Source organism: Fundulus heteroclitus, chromosome 9, assembly GCF_011125445.2.
Source record: "Fundulus heteroclitus isolate FHET01 chromosome 9, MU-UCD_Fhet_4.1, whole genome shotgun sequence".
Classification (NCBI taxonomy): domain Eukaryota; kingdom Metazoa; phylum Chordata; class Actinopteri; order Cyprinodontiformes; family Fundulidae; genus Fundulus; species Fundulus heteroclitus.
The window spans coordinates 5051402-5069272 of NC_046369.1; the positions used below are offsets into that span (position 1 = coordinate 5051402).

Genomic DNA, 17871 nt, shown 5'->3' on the forward strand with positions numbered 1-17871 from the left:
AAAAAAAAAAAAAGAATCAGGATGTGGCTTTGTGTCTATGTGCAAAAACATCAATAAGGCTTTATTAGGTTTAAACCTATAAAAGGTATCAAGGACAAGCTTGTTCCCTAGTATTTGCCACAATTTATCTTAATGTTCTACATTATCTCATTATTTACCGATTTAATTTTTATTTAAAAATTAAACATCTAAAATTAGGGGTTTTGCATTTATTATATCATTTATCGTTATCTAGAAAAAAATCTTTTCACAAGAATTTTGTTTTCTTTGCAACAACAAATTCCAGTTAGAGGTTTGAAAACCTCAATAAACTGCCAATGTTGCCAGGATTGTTATTTTCAGCATTTTCCCCTCTGTCGGGTTCTTGAGAGCGTCGATAAATTCAAAAACGCGATTAAATGGTGTCACTGTGTGTTGCTTAGTGATAACAGTTACACTTATTTATGTCTTATGTCCTTTCGAAGGTACATGTGGTTTTTTTATGAGCAGTATTTGCGTTTATGGAGCAATAATTGTTGTGACATGGAGTCACAGCCATATAGCTACCAAAAAAAAAAAAAAAAAAGACAGGAAAAATATCTTTAGTAGCCTTTTATTAACATTTTTATAGTTATCACTAGTGTTTATATGTGTGTGTTTATATATATATATATATATATATATATATATATATATATATATATATATATATATATATATATATATATATATATATATATATATATATATATATATATATATATATATATATATATATTCCGCATTCTGCGGAAGACCTGCTTTTGCAGGGTTTCTTTTGATTTTATTTTTTTAAACCTGACCTGCTCCCGAAGCAGGTTCAGTTTCGAGCAAAGGTTACCATGGAGATTCACTTCAGATATAAACGAGCCAGTTTTGGGACACTAAAAAGCCGGCGTTGAACTTGAAGACACCCCGCTAAGCCACTAATCTTGCTTTGTAGTGCAGGTCTTAGGTTTATCACAGAGAGGAGAGGAGACTGCTGCCATTTTGGATCATTTCTTGTCTTCTTGGTGCGCACGTCGGTGTAATGGTTTATTTTAAAGGAGATCAAAAGCGTGAGGCGGCACAACATCCCAATCAAATCCGTTTGTGAATATTAACCGAGTCCTGTCTGTCAGTTCAAGAGCAGGTCAGCAGCGTCGGTTCAGATTGGTTCTAATGAACAACTCAAGTACAAATTGTTTTATGGAAAAGTCTCCCACGCTTGAGTGATGACCTGCTGTTTGCATGAAGGGCCATTAAGTGTAAATACAATGATTTATCACTCAGTCCCCTCTCTTGAGTGTCAGTGTATAATACAGTGCAGTGAAAAAGGATTCACTTTTCTCTCTTTTAAACATATTTCATTGAGCCGTTTTTTTTTTTTTTAAATAAAGTAATATGTGACAATATCATGTCTGAAATGTAACTAATTTACCTGAGACCACAAAACACCAATGACAACAGATAAATCTGAAGAGTTGTTTCAACATTTTTATGAATAAAGAAATAGAGAAAACATGCTTTCCATGTCCAATATAGTGTTGGATTAAAAAAACACAAAAAAAACACTGTATGCCCAGATATTGCAAAACAGTCCATGTGGTGCAGTTATGGCATGACATTCTTTGCACTTCCTGTTTTCCTCCAGTCTTTACATTTTTATTTGCTTATCGCATATTGAGTTCTGGTATGTTGTTGACCATACTTGGAGTGAAATTATCTTCAAAACTTAAATAAAATGTGTTGGGTCCTAAATTGCTTCAATAAGTATTCCAAAAGGGGGCTCAAAGCAAGTAAAATTTTCTTGAAATGAGTATATTTTTACTTCATTTGAGCAGCTAAATAAGAGTATTTGCCAATGGAATTAGTATTTTTACCCTTAAATAAGACAATTAGATATCCTGTACTTGAAATAAGATGATGGAGATGAATTGTTCTTAATTTAAGTGCAAAAATCTTATTCCATTTGCAAATAGTCTTATTTAGCTGCTCAATTCAAGCAAAATACTGAAATTTCAAGAAAATTTTACTTACTTTGAGTTCCCTTTCTGCAGTGAAGTGGGGGACTCGTCTTTGCCTACAAACTGCCTTTTCCTGGTCATAGACTTCCTGAAAATTTTCTCCCAACATATTTTCAAGACTATCTTAGTCTTGTTTATGTTCAACAGCCTACTAATCACTGAGAAACGTTAATCTCCTCATTCAAGATCCTGCACACACATTCTGGAGTGGTGCTAAAATTAAGTATACATTTGTTTCTTTGTTCTTGCTTATTCTGTAATCTCCTCAATTCAAACAACAGGGTGTAATTCAAAGCCTACAGGAAGTAGTTTAAGCCCAAAGAACTTTATTGCTGTGCCATATTTCTCTTTAATGAGGCAGTGATAGGTAATCCAATGAAAACCGTTAAATCAATATTTTTAGATATTTTTTCCTATTCTGTCAGTAAAGACACTTTGTTTATCTGGTTCACCATGATAACTTTCAGTTGAATGCACTAATATTAAAATTACTGTGGGAATGTCCAAATATCACTCATGTCAAAATAATTCCCCTCAGCAATTTTATATATAAATGGTCCTAACCTCAGTATTTTATGTTGCAAATGGCATGTAACTAAAGTAATGTCAAAGAGTAATTTCAGGAAAAGGCAGAAAATAAGCAGTGACACAAGAATAAGGGTTTTGAATGGCCTACTCAAAGCCCGGACTTATGCGTTAAACAATTTATGTGTTTATTACATTTGCAGGGTATTTGCTTTTGTCACATTGAGTCTGTCTGGTTTGGATAGCTACTTCCCCATTGCTTTCCATTTAGCCCAGTTATGTTTGTCTAATTTTTTTTTAATATCTTTAATTATCTGAACCAATTTTGTGTGGCAAAAACGGGGAAATACTCACTGCACTATAAGGGATAATCTCAGGTTTCCCACGTGTAAAAGTATTTTTTTAAATTTTTTTTACAGTTTAAAACCCTTTTAAATGGGTCTGACCCTCACGTAGCGTTACATCATATTCAAGTAATAGAAAATGACGTAAACCCTAGACTGCTCTGCCGAGGAAATGAGGCCGGTAAGAAGTTTAGAGAGGTGGGCAGGTGCTTCTGTCGCAACAGAAGCACCTGCGAAAAAAGCAGCTCCGGTTGCATAAACAACATGTGACCATTCACATGTTGTTTATGCAACCGGAGCTGCTTTTTTTAACTCTCATGACATGTCATTATTTCTCTCCTGAGTAAACGACGATCTCTAAAACAAATTACCTCACTTAGAGATCAGGTAACCCTTCATGCAGTTGTTTTAAAAGATGGATTACCGGTTCCTCGTACAGCAGGTGTTCTGTTAATTGGGTTTGAATGCATAGAAGAGATATAACCGTTCTTGCAGTGGTATCATTAGCTATAACTAAAACTAATACGTTTGTGGTTATTTAATGAACTTATCTTTAATCAATAAGAAAATAAAAACATAAATTGTCGTCTGAATCACTGTGTATGGGGGCTGACATTACTGCCCATATTTGGGCAGTAAGGGGCGTTTGACATCACATCCTGGGGCGTGGAAAAGCGGAAGCGGCGACAGCATTTCTCTCCGCTTTCCATGCAAAGTCAATAGGAGCCGTTCTACACAGCTGCGATCATCAACAATTTTTTCGGATTTCCAGAAGACTTCACCACTGACATTCCCAAGAGCTTTTGCTGAAGCAGCAATGCCCACGTACATGTCCATCGGATGTTCCAACACAACTGGTAAAAGTAGAAAAAACATTGCTTATTTCAACTTTCTGATTCATGAGCCACCGGGCTTGTTGCTGGATTGCCAACTTGAACAGAGCGGATTTGCCATCTAACTTCTGGCCAGAGAGAAAACACGTCATATGCAGCAACCATTTTGAAGAAGAATGTTTTGAACATGACATGAGAGCGAGGATTTTCGGTAAGTTATTTTTTATTTTAGAATTTTTATTTAGAATTTGCGGGGATGGTCACCGAGCAGAGGGGCGGAGGGATACCACATGTGATGTGGAATCCCTCCGCCCCAGCATGTGCTGGAACGCTCTTATATTTTAATATTTATACAATAATGACCACCTGCCCTATTTACTAGAGGGCAAATGTATAACTTAAGTCACTTCAGCGATCTCTCCTCCGCTGTGTGTGTGTGTGCGCGCTCCGCTGCAGCGCCGGCAAAGCCGTCCTGCGGCGGAGCGCGCGCACACACACACACACACACACACACACACACACACACACACACACGCGTGTATACATATATATTGTAGGACCCGACTGAGTTTGCACTGGAAATAAGTACGCTGGATTCCGTCAAAAGTCCGGTTTCTGTCAAGAAACTCTTCTAAAAAAATCCATATCGCTATCAGATGATGATAGCTCCACAGAACTCTCATCACTGTCACTAAGTACTTCATCACTCTCTGCTTCGTACAGAGCACCAGTCGTCGCCATGTTGGAAAATAGTGCGCCGTGACAAACAAAGCGTTGACAAACAAAGCGCTGAAACTTGCTCAACTGCGGGTCCGCCGAGTGACGTCAAAAAATGGGAGGTGACAGTACTATTCTTGACCAAGATGGATTCCTCCACATAAACATGATTAAATGAAAATTATTCATAATTAAAAAAACGTATATTTTTTTGCACAGTATGTAGTAGTTTTATATTTAAAGTACTTTCAGCAGTTTGAATTCTGATTTTGACCGGACTTCTCCTTTAAGAATTGATGGTATTCAGTTAGTTAGTTCAATTAGTTTTCTGCCCCAAATTTAAAAATAAAAGATGTTCTGTGCTGTCTATTGTTTGTTTTTTTTTTTTTTTTTTTTTTTTTTTTTTTTGGGGGGGGGGGGGGGGGGGGGTTGCATCCTAAATGTGGTACAGAGACAAACAGGATTTTGAGGGACTTCCTTGTCTGTGTTTTTTTAAACTGAAGCAGAAGTTAAATAACACCTTTTTGTCATCGCATCAGTACGCCAATCAGTTTAATAAAACAGAACTGCAGTGGAGAATATTTCAAGAACACCAAGTTTCAGCGGGTGGAAAAGACAATCAGGGAACCAAGGCTAAGCATCGGTGGCCACGCACAGTATTTATATGTGGATCAGTTAATGACGTCAAACCCAACTAAACCATATTTTTGCTTACACATATCGAAACGGGATGTGCTGATTGCTGTGACGAGTTGACTGAGGACCGCCAGTGTTATAATGTTGTGTTTTCAGACGGAGTAAAAGCTGATTTTTACTGAAACGGGTTGTATGGCACCGTGTGTTTGAAAACATGGGGGGCTCATTGGTGCCCATCATCAGTGATGGTGAGAAATGGGGTACAACATGGTCAGATCGGCAGTTTTTCACAGGGTGGCAACCAGGACATCCAGCCAGGCTCTTAAACTGTCCCTAATATGGCCAATTCAGAGAGACCAATTAACAGTCTTGTTTTGCACTGTGCAACAGGATGATACGATTATGCGCATTGTGTGTGAAAGCACACGTTGCCTAATCTTGATCAGACTCAGCTGGATTGACCAAGATCGTGTGAACATAGGAGTTCAACCTGAAATTTGACCTAAAAGTTTAAAGTCTTCCTATTATTTGTACCGGACGTGTGAGGTCTACAGAGATGTTGGCTGCCTTTTTCACCAGTACAAGTCCTGGATGGAGGGAAGCTCAGCCCTGGTGATCCTCTCTGTAGACCTTATTGGTCGTGGTAGTTTGGACCTCTCCTGCTTCGTTGATTAGCTGATGGTGAGTTGATGGGGAGTGGTGGTTAGAGCATTGCGCTTGTGTTCTGGAGGTTCTGGGTTCAACTCCCACAGACTGCCACTCTAGGTCCCTGAGCAAGACCCATAACCCCAGATTGTGCTGCACAGTGGCACTGCTCCCCAAGGGGATGAGTTAAATGCAGAGAACACATTTCATTGGAGTTTATGTAAGATGACAATAAAGATTATTATTATTATTATTATTATTATTATTATTATTATTATTATTATAGTTCTGGAGGTGTTCTCCAGAAGTGCACCCTCGTCTCCACAGTCTTGAGCGGGTTACGCCCCAGGTGGTTCTGCCTGCCTGCAGAAGTGAACACGCCTAGCCACTTCCTCTCTGTATGCAGACTCATCATTGTCCCGGGTCAAACCAATGACTGAGTCGTCGTCTGCAAACTTCAGAAGTTTCACGGACGGGTCCACTGAGGCGCAGTCATTTGTGTCCATGGAGAAGTGGAAAGAGAACACATCCTGAGGGAGGCCGGTGCTGAAGGTTCTGCTGTAGGAGAAAACCCTACCACTCGCTAGCAGGTGGAAGCCGGTACATTGACAAATACAAAATAAATAAGTAAAATAAAAAAAGGCTTACTGGTTAGAAAAAAAATGACTCCAGGTCAGGTCTACGTGACTTCTGATCACAGAAAATATTTGTTTGAGCCCCTGGTTGAAATGCTGACCGTTATTAGGATACAACCTGTATGACAACTATGTCCTCAGTTCTGCTTTTTGCTCTCTCAAAATGTTCTAAGTGAGTTTTCTTTGTTTGTTATATGCAAGGATTTAATCTCTAAAGGTCTTCCTATCCAAACTGTTTAAGCATGTCTTTGTGGCTTAGTGGTCTTGAGATGTCTTCAGTTCAGCTCGCTCACTTTGCCATTACTTTATAGTCAAAACAAATGCATGCATCCCATTAATATGGATTTATGTAAATCTCTGTTTTCCAATTACGAGCGTGAATAGGGTTCCTACTAAATAAATACAAAGCTCTTTTAATTTGTTTGCTGCAAAGTAACTCGTTTGTTATTACAAACTAAAAACCTTCCCCAGGGGACTGAATTCCCGCCATTTAAGCTCTCACCATTTCTTTGTTCTTATACCCGCTCTTATTTTGGACCCTTTTCCCCTGCTGCGGATTGGATTTTAGAAATAAATAATTCATCGCTGCATCACTGGTGTTTGTCTAAATTCTCCAAAAAAAGTATAATAGTCCTTCTCCATAAACCACTTAATAAGGATTTTGATCATGATTTTTTTATTTATGTATTTTTTTGCTCTGTGATGAATTTCCTTTCACGTGTTTTTAGGTGTCCGGCTGTGCAGGATTGCAGAGTGACATTGGCAGCAGCGGGAGCTCTATTTGATATATTTTCATTTTTTTCTTTGTCTCCATCAGGTACATCACCCAGCAGGGACATAAGCTGGAGGTCGGGGCACCTCGACCACCTGCCACCGTCACCAATGCTGTTTCCTGGCGGTCAGAGGGCATCAAGTACAGGAAGAACGAAGTTTTCATGGATGTGATCGAGTCTGTAAATCTTCTGGTGAGGCCATTGCTTATTCTGATGAAGTTCCTTAACCTGAAAATATCTCTGCTTTGAATATAAATATTTATATTCATTTGCCATGCTTTCCAAAAGTGCAGAACATAGAACATGTCCAAATAGATGGCATTAAAAGGCAGCAGGAGCTACTTATTTGATAACATTTTGTTTTATCCATTTCCTGAGTGCTTCTATAAAAAGAAAAAAAACATTATGATAAATCTGTGCGTCATCACACAGCTAGGAGGACATTAGAGTCCACATCTGTCGAACTCCTGGGTTAATATGACTCCTGCATAGAGTTCTTCTTCCTTTCAAATATTTCCTAATGACATGTCAATAATCACCCATTCATTCATTGTTTCATTGTAATCTTGTTATTGTGATTCTGTGACCATATTTCAAAGGTCAGTAAGTGAAAAGGACAATCAGAGTTCTCCCCATAACGTATTGCTCCTGCAAATCAGAATACTGAATGGTGTGAAAAATGTGAGATTGTGTTTCATTTTCTTTTTATTTCTAATTTAACTGCTAAAAAGTGTTTTTACGTGATAAACTTTGTGGAATCCATGAAGTGTTTTTCTGATTAAAAACCTGAAGCCTAACATTAAACATTATGAGGTTTATCTTCTGAAGCTGAGATGGACTAAACTCTGGAGTCACTGGCCTCGCAGCAGAGTCAATAGAAGGCTAGTTTGTTTTATTCCTGGTTTCAAACGTCCTTGAGAGAAATGGATTGGGTTGAATATAGAAACGCTGCGTCTTAAAATGTCGGATAAATTCAGAGGTGCTTTCAAATGCCGGGATCTTTAAGGATTTCAGGGACAGCTGCTGGTTTGTCCTGGTAGAGATGAAATGTTAGAGAAAAATTATACATTTCTACAATATGGAAATGATTTAAGTTCTGATGAGCCGACATATCAATATGTTTCCTTTTCTGTTCTTAACCTTTTGTTCACAGCTTGAAAAAGGTTTGCTTAATTCTGAGCACCATTTTGGTTTATATTAAATCAAATGTGCGTACTATATGGGTAATATATGGCTATTTTTTAACTCTTTGTAGGTGAATGCCAACGGCGGTGTCCTGCGCAGTGAAATAGTGGGCAGCATCAAGCTCAAAGTGGTCCTGTCGGGAATGCCAGAACTTCGACTGGGTCTCAATGACAAAGTATTGTTTGAGCTCACCGGCAGTAAGTAGCATCTGGATTCAGTGCCCAGAGACGTCTGTGTGTTTCTACAAAAATTTAGGACAGTTTTACAGCCAGTGGCCACGATAGCCACATTGTTAACGCTCAATCTAAATCGGAGTAGGAAGTTCATGTGTTGAGACTGTGTAAATAGTTTTGTGCTTTAAAATAGTGTGGAAGTCACGGTCACAGGTTTTGAGACTGCTTCTTTTGTAATCGTTGAGGAAGAGGCAGCTGATGTCACACAGTCATTCTGGTTTAATTAGGAAAGCATGGTTGCTTTATAAGGTAGGGCTGGATGATATAGGGGAAAAAAAGCATATCCATAGGATATAAATTAGATTGATCGGTGTCGATAATTATCAACAAACTCAAAACATATATTTTAAGTGCAGCCATGGGCATTTTACGCTGTTGCTTAGCAACCTATTATTAGATAAAGACACACAAACACTGAATGCAAACTCAACCCTTTATTCAACCAACTTTTTAGCAATACTGTTTTAAAAAAAGAAAAAACAACACTTGCTCGCTGAACTCTTTGAAGGGGGCGGAGCTTGGTGACAGAGCGTTCCTGGGTCTGCGTTGTGATTGGTTGGGAGGATTTAAGACTGTAATATTAACCTAGACGATTGGCTAGAATGCATAAGGAAGGAAAGCTGTTGTTCTATCGAACTTTTTATTGACCCTTTATTTTTTCTATCATCGATATACGTCGAGATACGTCTCTCTCTATTATATATATATATATATATATATATATATATATATATATATATATATATATATATATATATATATATATATATATATATATATATATATATATATATATATATATATATATATATATAGTTATTAAATTATCGTCCCGCCCTATTACAATGTAGCAGATATTAAAATCCATCTTATGTTAACTGTGGTTAGCTGCCTAGAAAAGCTGTGCTATCATCCCTTTGTAGTGTGAGGGCCTTAGAGCCAAGGGCATTGCTGCCATTATGGTTGCACCCAAATGAACAATTCATGAAACCATGAAGAACGTAAAGAGGAGATGTTCAACTGCTGTGAAGAAAGCTAAGACTTTTGACTGGGTGGATTGCAGAAGCCTCAAAACACAAACAAGCTGATCCGCCAGGCTTGAATCATCACTGTAGCTTATGTTTTTACAGTATCTAGATTTATTTCTTTAATCATATATAAAAACTGAAAGTAGTTCAGTTTGTTTTTCTTAATATTTTAACAAGCTCAAACTATAGCTGGTTTATTTGTATCTCCCACTTGGTTTCAAAGCTTTTAGGTAGTTAAATGTTGTAGATTTGGTTATTTTCTAATCTAAATGCAGCTGTATATGCGAGAAGTTGCAGATTATAGTTTTATTATACTGTTTCTGCATTGACATATTATTAAATAACAAACGGTTTGATGCAACGTATTAACACAGCCAGACTGTTGTGTTGGTGACATTAGAAATTTTCCCTTTATCAATATTTGCTATAAATTAGAATATATAATTTGTCTGCTGTAGTACTTTCGAACTTTGGAATACAGAATAGTTAATTTCCGAACCCTGTTTGCACTCACCTTGAACCCACCTTCGCTCCTAACCTCCTTTATCCGTCTTAATCCCTCGCGTCGCTTTTCTACTCCGTCTATCCCCCTCGTCTCTGCCAAGAAATCTTCTACCTTCATTGTTTCCCACAGCTACGTCTCTCCTTCCCAATTCCCTTAACGTCCTCCTCTTCCTCTCCTCCTTAGCCTACATTTCTTCAGCACACCCTTCTGTTCCGCACGGAGGAGGAAAGGCTCCGTCTCTGTCTAGCCTCTTATCCTCACTTATTCCTCACCTCAGGCAGCAGCCCTGAGATGAAAGGTGAGGGGTTTGTGGCTATCTAGTGTCTGCAGCCCACAGCACCCCAGCTGCGTGTTGCAATGTGGGAAAAAAAAAACATACCGCCTCAGAAAATGCTGATCAGGAATAATGATCAAACACGCTGGCAGATATTCGTGCAGGCTCTCAGTGAATACTTATAAAAAAACATCACAGTTTCCCCTATCTTTAGTAGTCATACTCTGTTGGTTGTTTTTGAGTTATGTTCTATTTTTTTATTTGTAAATATTTTCCTTAAACCAGATGTACTCTTTTTTTTTTTTTTTTTTTTTTTCTGTTCTAGCTGGTTACACATAAGGATGGGGGTGTATACATCATTTACTGCTGCCCTCTACTGGCCAAGGTGTAGAACTGCTACAACACAGAACTGGAATACAGAAATATTTAGGGAAATATGTAAGCTTTAAACTTGTTTTTAATCAAATAATGAATTCCTTAGTTTATTTAAACAGGGAAGACCGAATGTAAATTAAAATCTTAGTCACACGAGAGTCCTGGTTAAGATAAACTGAAAATGGCACTAAAATACAACACTCACATAAAGTATTTTATGCTTTTTTTTTAAAAAACATTTAAGGACACAAAAATATAGAGAACCACAATAATTCCAGTGACACCTGCAGCAGTCCAATCAAACGACATAATCAGTCAGAATATTTAAATTTTGATGTCTGGGCATTTACAGTGGTTAAAACTCAGCAAGGAAAAAGTGAGAGGCAGAATGCTTGTCTACTTTTTAATATGAATTATTACAGTCCTGTGGCACAGTTGAGAGCAACAGGTTTTGCTAATGAACATGCTTGACCTGAAGATGCTCAGGCACGTTGTTGAGGACGTAGAGTTTTAAATATCAAGGACGAAGGTTTTATAAATGTGGAATGCAGTAGTTTGACCCTTTTTACAGACAAATCAGACCATCTGACACAACATGCAATAAGGGGTCAGTTTTAAATTTTCTCTCTAAGCTCAGTAGTCGACTGTGTCGAGAGCTTTTAAGCGCTGTGAAGAGGCATTTCACTACGCCACATCTCATTCGCTCCCCAAAGACATACAGCAATGAAATAAGTACGGACAACATCACCAGACCAGTTGTAAAGCCTCCGTTTAGGGAGCTGGAGGGACTATATGTCCCGACTGACCTAGGAACGCCTTGGGATCCCCCAGAACGAGCTGGAGGATGGTGCTGGATAGAGGGATTTCTGGGTTTCCCTCCCGGTCCTGCAGCCCCCAGGACCCCATCTCGATTTAAACAAAAGGTGATGGATGAATGGATAGTTCGGATCAATGACTACTGGTTCAGGTCCAACTTATGTTCTTTAAAAAGAAACATTCATGATGGCAAAACCAATGAACTCTTTCAAGTCTGTCCCAACGTCAGTGTTGAAAAACACACTGAGGGTTACGGAAGAATCTCTAAACTACAGAGTGTTCCAGTCATGTGACGAGATGATTATTATTATTTTTTTTACATTATTTGGTCAATGACATTTTTAAATGATATTTGCAAATGGGTTGTCCAAAAAAGTCCAAGACCTGCAAAAATAAAATTCATATTTTAGTTATGTATATAAACAGTCCAAGCACCTGCAAGATGAACTGAAGATCCACCAAATGTGAGTGCGAACAAGTTTTTGTGCACTAAGAGCATCAAGGCAGGTGTGAGTGGACTTAAGGCGGGCCACAAGGGACCTGGCTGCATTTTCGACCCCCCCCCCCCCCCCAACCCCCCCGCTGACACGAAAACACACGTTTGTCTTGTCCTCTGGCCCATGAGGTTCGAGCAACGAAAAGTGCTCCATATGACCTTTCCTTCCTCGCTTGTGCTGATGACGCCGCGTTGCAAGGCATAGTGTGTGTGTGTGTGTGTGTGTGTGTGTGTGTGTGTGTGTGTGTGTGTTGCTTACTTCACAACAACCAGAAGGCAGAAGCATTTTCAACAAGCTTCCCTGCATCGCCTAATCAAAGGAGCTGTGTTCAGTTTAGACCCGACGCCCGTCCAGTCCCGACCGCGGGGAACGTCGCACGCATGCCAGGAAGCAAACCTCCACAGGAACCAAAATCAATATAGAAACCGGCAAGTTTCTCACATCTGCAGAGAGGGGCGATGCATAAAGCGTTGCACGTACACCTGCTCAAGAGGACGATGGAGAAGGCGGCTGCATACGTAATTAGGGACACGCCTTTGCATGCTTTCTCTCAGACAGCCCTAAGCGCCTGTCCAGGGCTGCATTCAGAGCAGGAAAGGCAGGTATCGGCTGACTGTGGCGCTGGGAGGATTTAGCCAAGGGCCCACAGGCCCACAGCCATTACAGCCGTTTTCCAGCACTCAGCACCTTCTATTAACCACCGAGGAGCTTACATCAGACTACAGATACAGACTTTTTCCATTTCGCAAAGGAATACCCTCCTTTAAGGGGAGGAAATATATATTTTTTCGCCCTTTTATACCGCTATGTAATATTGTTAAACGTATAAAATAGGCTAATTAGATGTTTTAATATTTCAAATGTTTTTGGTATAACGAGGCCAGCAGTGGAAGCGGAAATGTTCCACTAGCTACAGTATTTTAATTTCATGCTGTGGGTGTCAGTTTAGGTGTTGCTGTATTTTTCAGCGAGAAGGTGATTGCCGGAGGTATTGAGGTCAAACCGTCTGCATGTTTTGTGTGGCGCGGGGGACAAAGGGGGGGGGGGGGGGGGGGCAAACGGATCTGGATGCACAATACTCATACGGTGCATGTGGGATGGAGGGCTCATTTGTCGGCCATTGCCTTGACCTTGATTTCCCCCAGGAGGGCTTTAAATCTTTAAATGTGTGTGTGTGTGTGATTCCCAGGAGAGAAGAGCAAGACGGTGGAGCTGGAAGACGTTAAGTTCCATCAGTGCGTCCGTCTGTCGCGCTTCGAGAACGACCGGACCATCTCCTTCATCCCCCCCGACGGGGAGAGCGAGCTCATGTCGTACCGCCTCAACACCACGGTGAGTCCCACCCACAAGACGGGTGTGTCCCGCCGACGAGCACACGCGTACCCAGAACCACCTGCAGGGCCAAGAGCGCATTAAGTATTCGCCTCATACGGTACCGAGCCTCGGGACGCCTGCTGCGCAGCATCTTTTGTGTTTACCAAAAAATATTTTCGTCTTGTTCTACCTCATACGCACCCGTTATGTTCAGTTTGCATGTAGTTCTAGGCAAGGCAAGGCAAGGCAAATTTATTTATATAGCACAATTCAGTACAAAGACAATGCAAAGTGCTTCTAATTGACAACAGAGAAAGTGTGCTAATCCTACACACTTTTTAATTTTTTTTAATTATAGATGAGCTTTAGCTTTATTGGACCTCACTTGTTTTGCTGGGCAAGCGCTTATTTCGGCTGTCAATTTCCTTCTGTTTGTGTTCTAATTTCTGAACGCAATATGTCACACCATATGTAAGGTTGCAGGATAACAGCCAAAAAGCCCTAATCACACAGTACTATGACCTAAATCAGACGGCGGGTGTTGGTTCCTGAAGTGTCCGCGGCGCGTCCCGGATGCTGTGTGCTCCCCCTTAAGTTTCGCTGAATAGGAGAGTTCAAGCATTCACTAAACATCCGCGTTGAGATCATTGTTGCTCTTCATAACGGTGGCAGATTATCAGGTTCCTGGGCGCTGCGTGGAGGAGCACGGAGTAGAGTCTCTGACCAGATCGGCACCCACATCTCTGAGTTACAGATAGACTAGATGCTGTGAGATTAAAGGAGATTTTTAGCTCGCAGTCTGACTGAAAATTTAAAGACGTTGTTGGCGAGCAGCTCTGAAAATATCCCTGGCGAGGAAGTGACGAAAGCTCGATCAGCGTTTTTTAGGATTTATGATATAGTCATGTATTATGATAGAGTAGTTGAACGCAGACTCACAGAAAGACTGCAGGTTTTAGTGGGTCTGAGAACCAAATTTAGGATTTTGTGTCAATAATTCCCAACTGGCTGTTTAAATCACAGACGTACTAATTCAGTAAAAGTTAATTCAGTAAGGCTCTTTTTATTTATTTCTTCAGTTCTTTTTCCCCACTGTCTTCCGATTGGTCTTGTAAGGCATGTAACCCTTACAAATTGCACAATAGGTACATTCATTATGTGAGCATCACTAAATCTATGATCAACCGCTTGTGTTGTGGCAAAATTCAAAGGCTAAGTTCTTTTTTTTTTTAACATTGCACTGCATATTATTTTTGTAACCTGTGGCTGGGCTGTAGTTTTGAAGAATAAATAAATAAATAAATTCAATGCATTTCCTAAGAAGAAATGCATGGTTCAAGGTAAACTTTATTATCCCCGAGGGGCAATTTGTTGCGCAGACAGTAGTCAAATAAAGGCAAGAACACAATAATGACATTAAAAAAAAACCAAAAGGTCTGAGTTTGTCGTCACATTGAGGTCAACAAGCTGACGGCAGCAGGGAAAAAACAGATTTTTTCAGTATGTTTGTTTGTACGTGGCATTCTGTACCTCCTGTCCCCATAAAGGATGACCGTGGTCGCACCAGTAGATTTTAGCCTTCTGTAGGGTTCTGGTGTCGTAGAGGTCACAAAGTTTATTCAGGGGAATGCTAGCAATTTTACTGCATACGTTTACAGTACCCCTGCAGATGATTCTTGTTTTTAATTTAGACTGACCTGTGCCAGCAGATAAAAGAAAAGATAAGAACAGATTCAATAAAACATCCCTATCAAAACAGAGCTGATAATAAAAGTGCAAAGCTTTCGACAAAAGTGCAAACGCTTTTTTGCCACTGGCTCCATTTGTGGCTCAAAGCTCAATTGGTTATCAATAATCACACAAAGGTATTTATACTGTGGCACCAGCTCAACGTTTTGATTGCATTTTAGGCCTTTTTCCAAAGTCTATGCACATTTATTTTGTTTTTTCCACATTGATGGTTGATAAGGGAGCGCCAAGTTAAAAAGTCAGTCACCACCAAGGCCGTGTTCAGAGTTCTCACTGCTGAGGAGTGACATAATGACAGAGCTGTCGGCCAAGTTGATGTTTTGTTGTCTGGTGTGACAGCTCTGGTGGTCTGTTTTAAATAAAACAAATAAAAGAGGGAAAAGGACACGTTCATGGGGCGTACCAGTGGAACAAAGGAGTTAAAACATCAGTTACTCTGACTCCAAAGTTAAAAACATCAATCTGCCAGGAATTAAAACTGATACCAATGTTGGGGGAATTCTTACGTTTGTGTGCAAAGATGTGGAGTTAAATGCAGTTAGAAATCTGACCAGGAAGTTCTTCAGCGTGTTTAAAAACCATGTTCTGAAGTGTCCCTGTTGCATTCTCTACGCCTCTGTTCGACCTATAAATGAACAGAGGAGGGTCAGGTTCATCCTATACCAGGTCCTGCATTAACTCAATTAATAGTTTCTGTAAAACTTTCATGACCAGGGGTGTTAAAGCCACTGGCCTAAAATCTTTAAGTGCTTTTGGTGTTTTTGGACAGTTATTGAGTCCTTCCGCGAACGAGAAAACTTGTGCAATTAAGGGACATCTGGAAGATAAAACCGAAGTTATCTGCAAGCAGAGTTGCACGATTTTTAGGAACATGCCCTGCACTTCCATCGGGTCCAGGACTTTTCTTTTCTTTGATTCCACAAAAGAGTTTTAACACTCTATTGTCATCGGTAGTAAATTAATTTTAAAGTCGATACAATCAGGATCTGTAAAAAACAATCCTCTTGACTAAAATCCTACATGTTAAACTGCTTCTAAAAGACATTAATTTCATTAGGGAGGTCCAGGTCAGTTTTCCAGTTTGGTTAAAGGTGTTTTTGTGGAGATTTTTTCATAAATTGGTACCTTTCCAGCTGCAGAGTAAACATTTTCCACTGGTCTTTTGGAGAAACATTTTACTTGGACTTCTTTTTTGAGTCTGCACTCCACTAGTTAAACCTTATTGAGCTGCCATGGCCAATTAGAAACACAATAATAAAAGCTAGTGTGTATTGAGTTATTTTTGTACAAGCACAACATGTTTTCTCTCTTGTCCGCTTTATTACTAAAGTGATGGTTTCAGCGTAAGGCACTCTCGCGCCTCTGACCTTGTTGACGGTGTCTTTTGATCTGTCCCTGACAGATGAAGCCTCTTATATGGATCGAGAGTGTTATCGAAAAGTTCTCTCACAGCCGCGTGGAGATCAAAGTGAAGGTAAGGACGAGTGACAAACAAATATACAGTGCCTCACACGTGTGTTCATAGGCCTTCAGCTTGTTAGAGCCTCACACCTCAACGCACGTCTTTAGGATTTTAGGTGATGGAGCAACACAGAAAAGTGAGTCAACATCAAGTTAAAAGAAAATGATAGAAATGGTTTACCTATTTTGCTTTATTATTTAAACAGTGTAATGTGTATATATATATATATATATATATATATATATATATATATATATATATATATATATATATATATATATATATATATAATCAGCCCTCTTTACTCTGATATCCATCAATTGCCATCAAAAAATCGCTTTGGGGCTAAATGGATTCCTATTGCTGACAACTTAATCTCAGTATAGATCAAGCTGGTCTGGGACAGCATCAGATTTTTATTTATTTTATTTTATTTTTTAAAAGAGCATCAGTAAACAAACGGCAGCTACCAATAAATCCACTAGACATGTTAGCGCTAACATCTTCTAAGCAGTTATGGTTGGGCTATAGAACAACATTCTGAGCTTTGAACATTTTTGCTGTTCAGTCATCAACAAATGATGTAAAGAGTACCCAAAGATGGCCTCCCGCCTAAATGGAGAGGGAAGAGAAGCATTAATCATAGAGGCAGCAAGGCGGCCCATAGTGACTCTATTGGAGCTGAAGAGGCAGCAGAGTCTGTTGAGTGGAGGTCTAGTAGTTGTGCACGCCACAAAGCTGGACGCTGCCAAAATAAAGACGTTGTTAAAATGAAATTCAGAGGAAGTCTTTCTTAATTGGTTTTGCACATCACCCTGAAAACACCATCCTCACCACGCTGAACTGTGTTGGTGTTCATGCTGTGGGAATGCTTTTCTTCAGCAGGGACAGGGAAGCTAATTAGTTGATGGGAAGATGGAACTAAATACAGAAAACAATCCTGGAAGTAAACTAGCTGCAAAAGACTTTAGCGTGAGGCAAAGGTTCGCCTTTCTGTAGGACGACAACGCCTAAACACACAGCACACCGCTGGGGGAACGGCCTAGTCAAAGTCCAGACCTAAATCCAGCTTAAGAGCTAAGGCAAGACTTCAATTGCTCTGCAATAGCTCTACATCAGTCTGACTGAGTTGGAACTATTTTGCAAAAAAGAGTTCACAAAGACTACTTTTTAAAGATTAAAAGACTTGTAGCTGTAATTTTAGTGAAAGCTGCTTCTAAAAGGTTTAAACACAGGGGGACTGACTGCATATGCATGACTTTTCTGATTTTGAACTAGAACCAAAAGTGTTTAATCGTGTG

At 39.6% G+C, this 17871-nt stretch overlaps 1 protein-coding gene across 1 annotated transcript in view; it reads left to right on the forward strand.

Annotated features, from left to right (window-relative positions):
* The window catches only part of ap1m3 (adaptor related protein complex 1 subunit mu 3), a 48783-nt gene that overhangs the window by 24344 nt on the left and 6568 nt on the right, over window positions 1-17871 (forward strand). The window contains exons 5-8 of the mRNA XM_012878023.3: window positions 7177-7324; window positions 8388-8514; window positions 13235-13377; window positions 16511-16582. Of these exons, the coding sequence (XP_012733477.1) occupies window positions 7177-7324; window positions 8388-8514; window positions 13235-13377; window positions 16511-16582 (490 nt within the window). The remainder of the gene's footprint in view (window positions 1-7176; window positions 7325-8387; window positions 8515-13234; window positions 13378-16510; window positions 16583-17871) is intronic.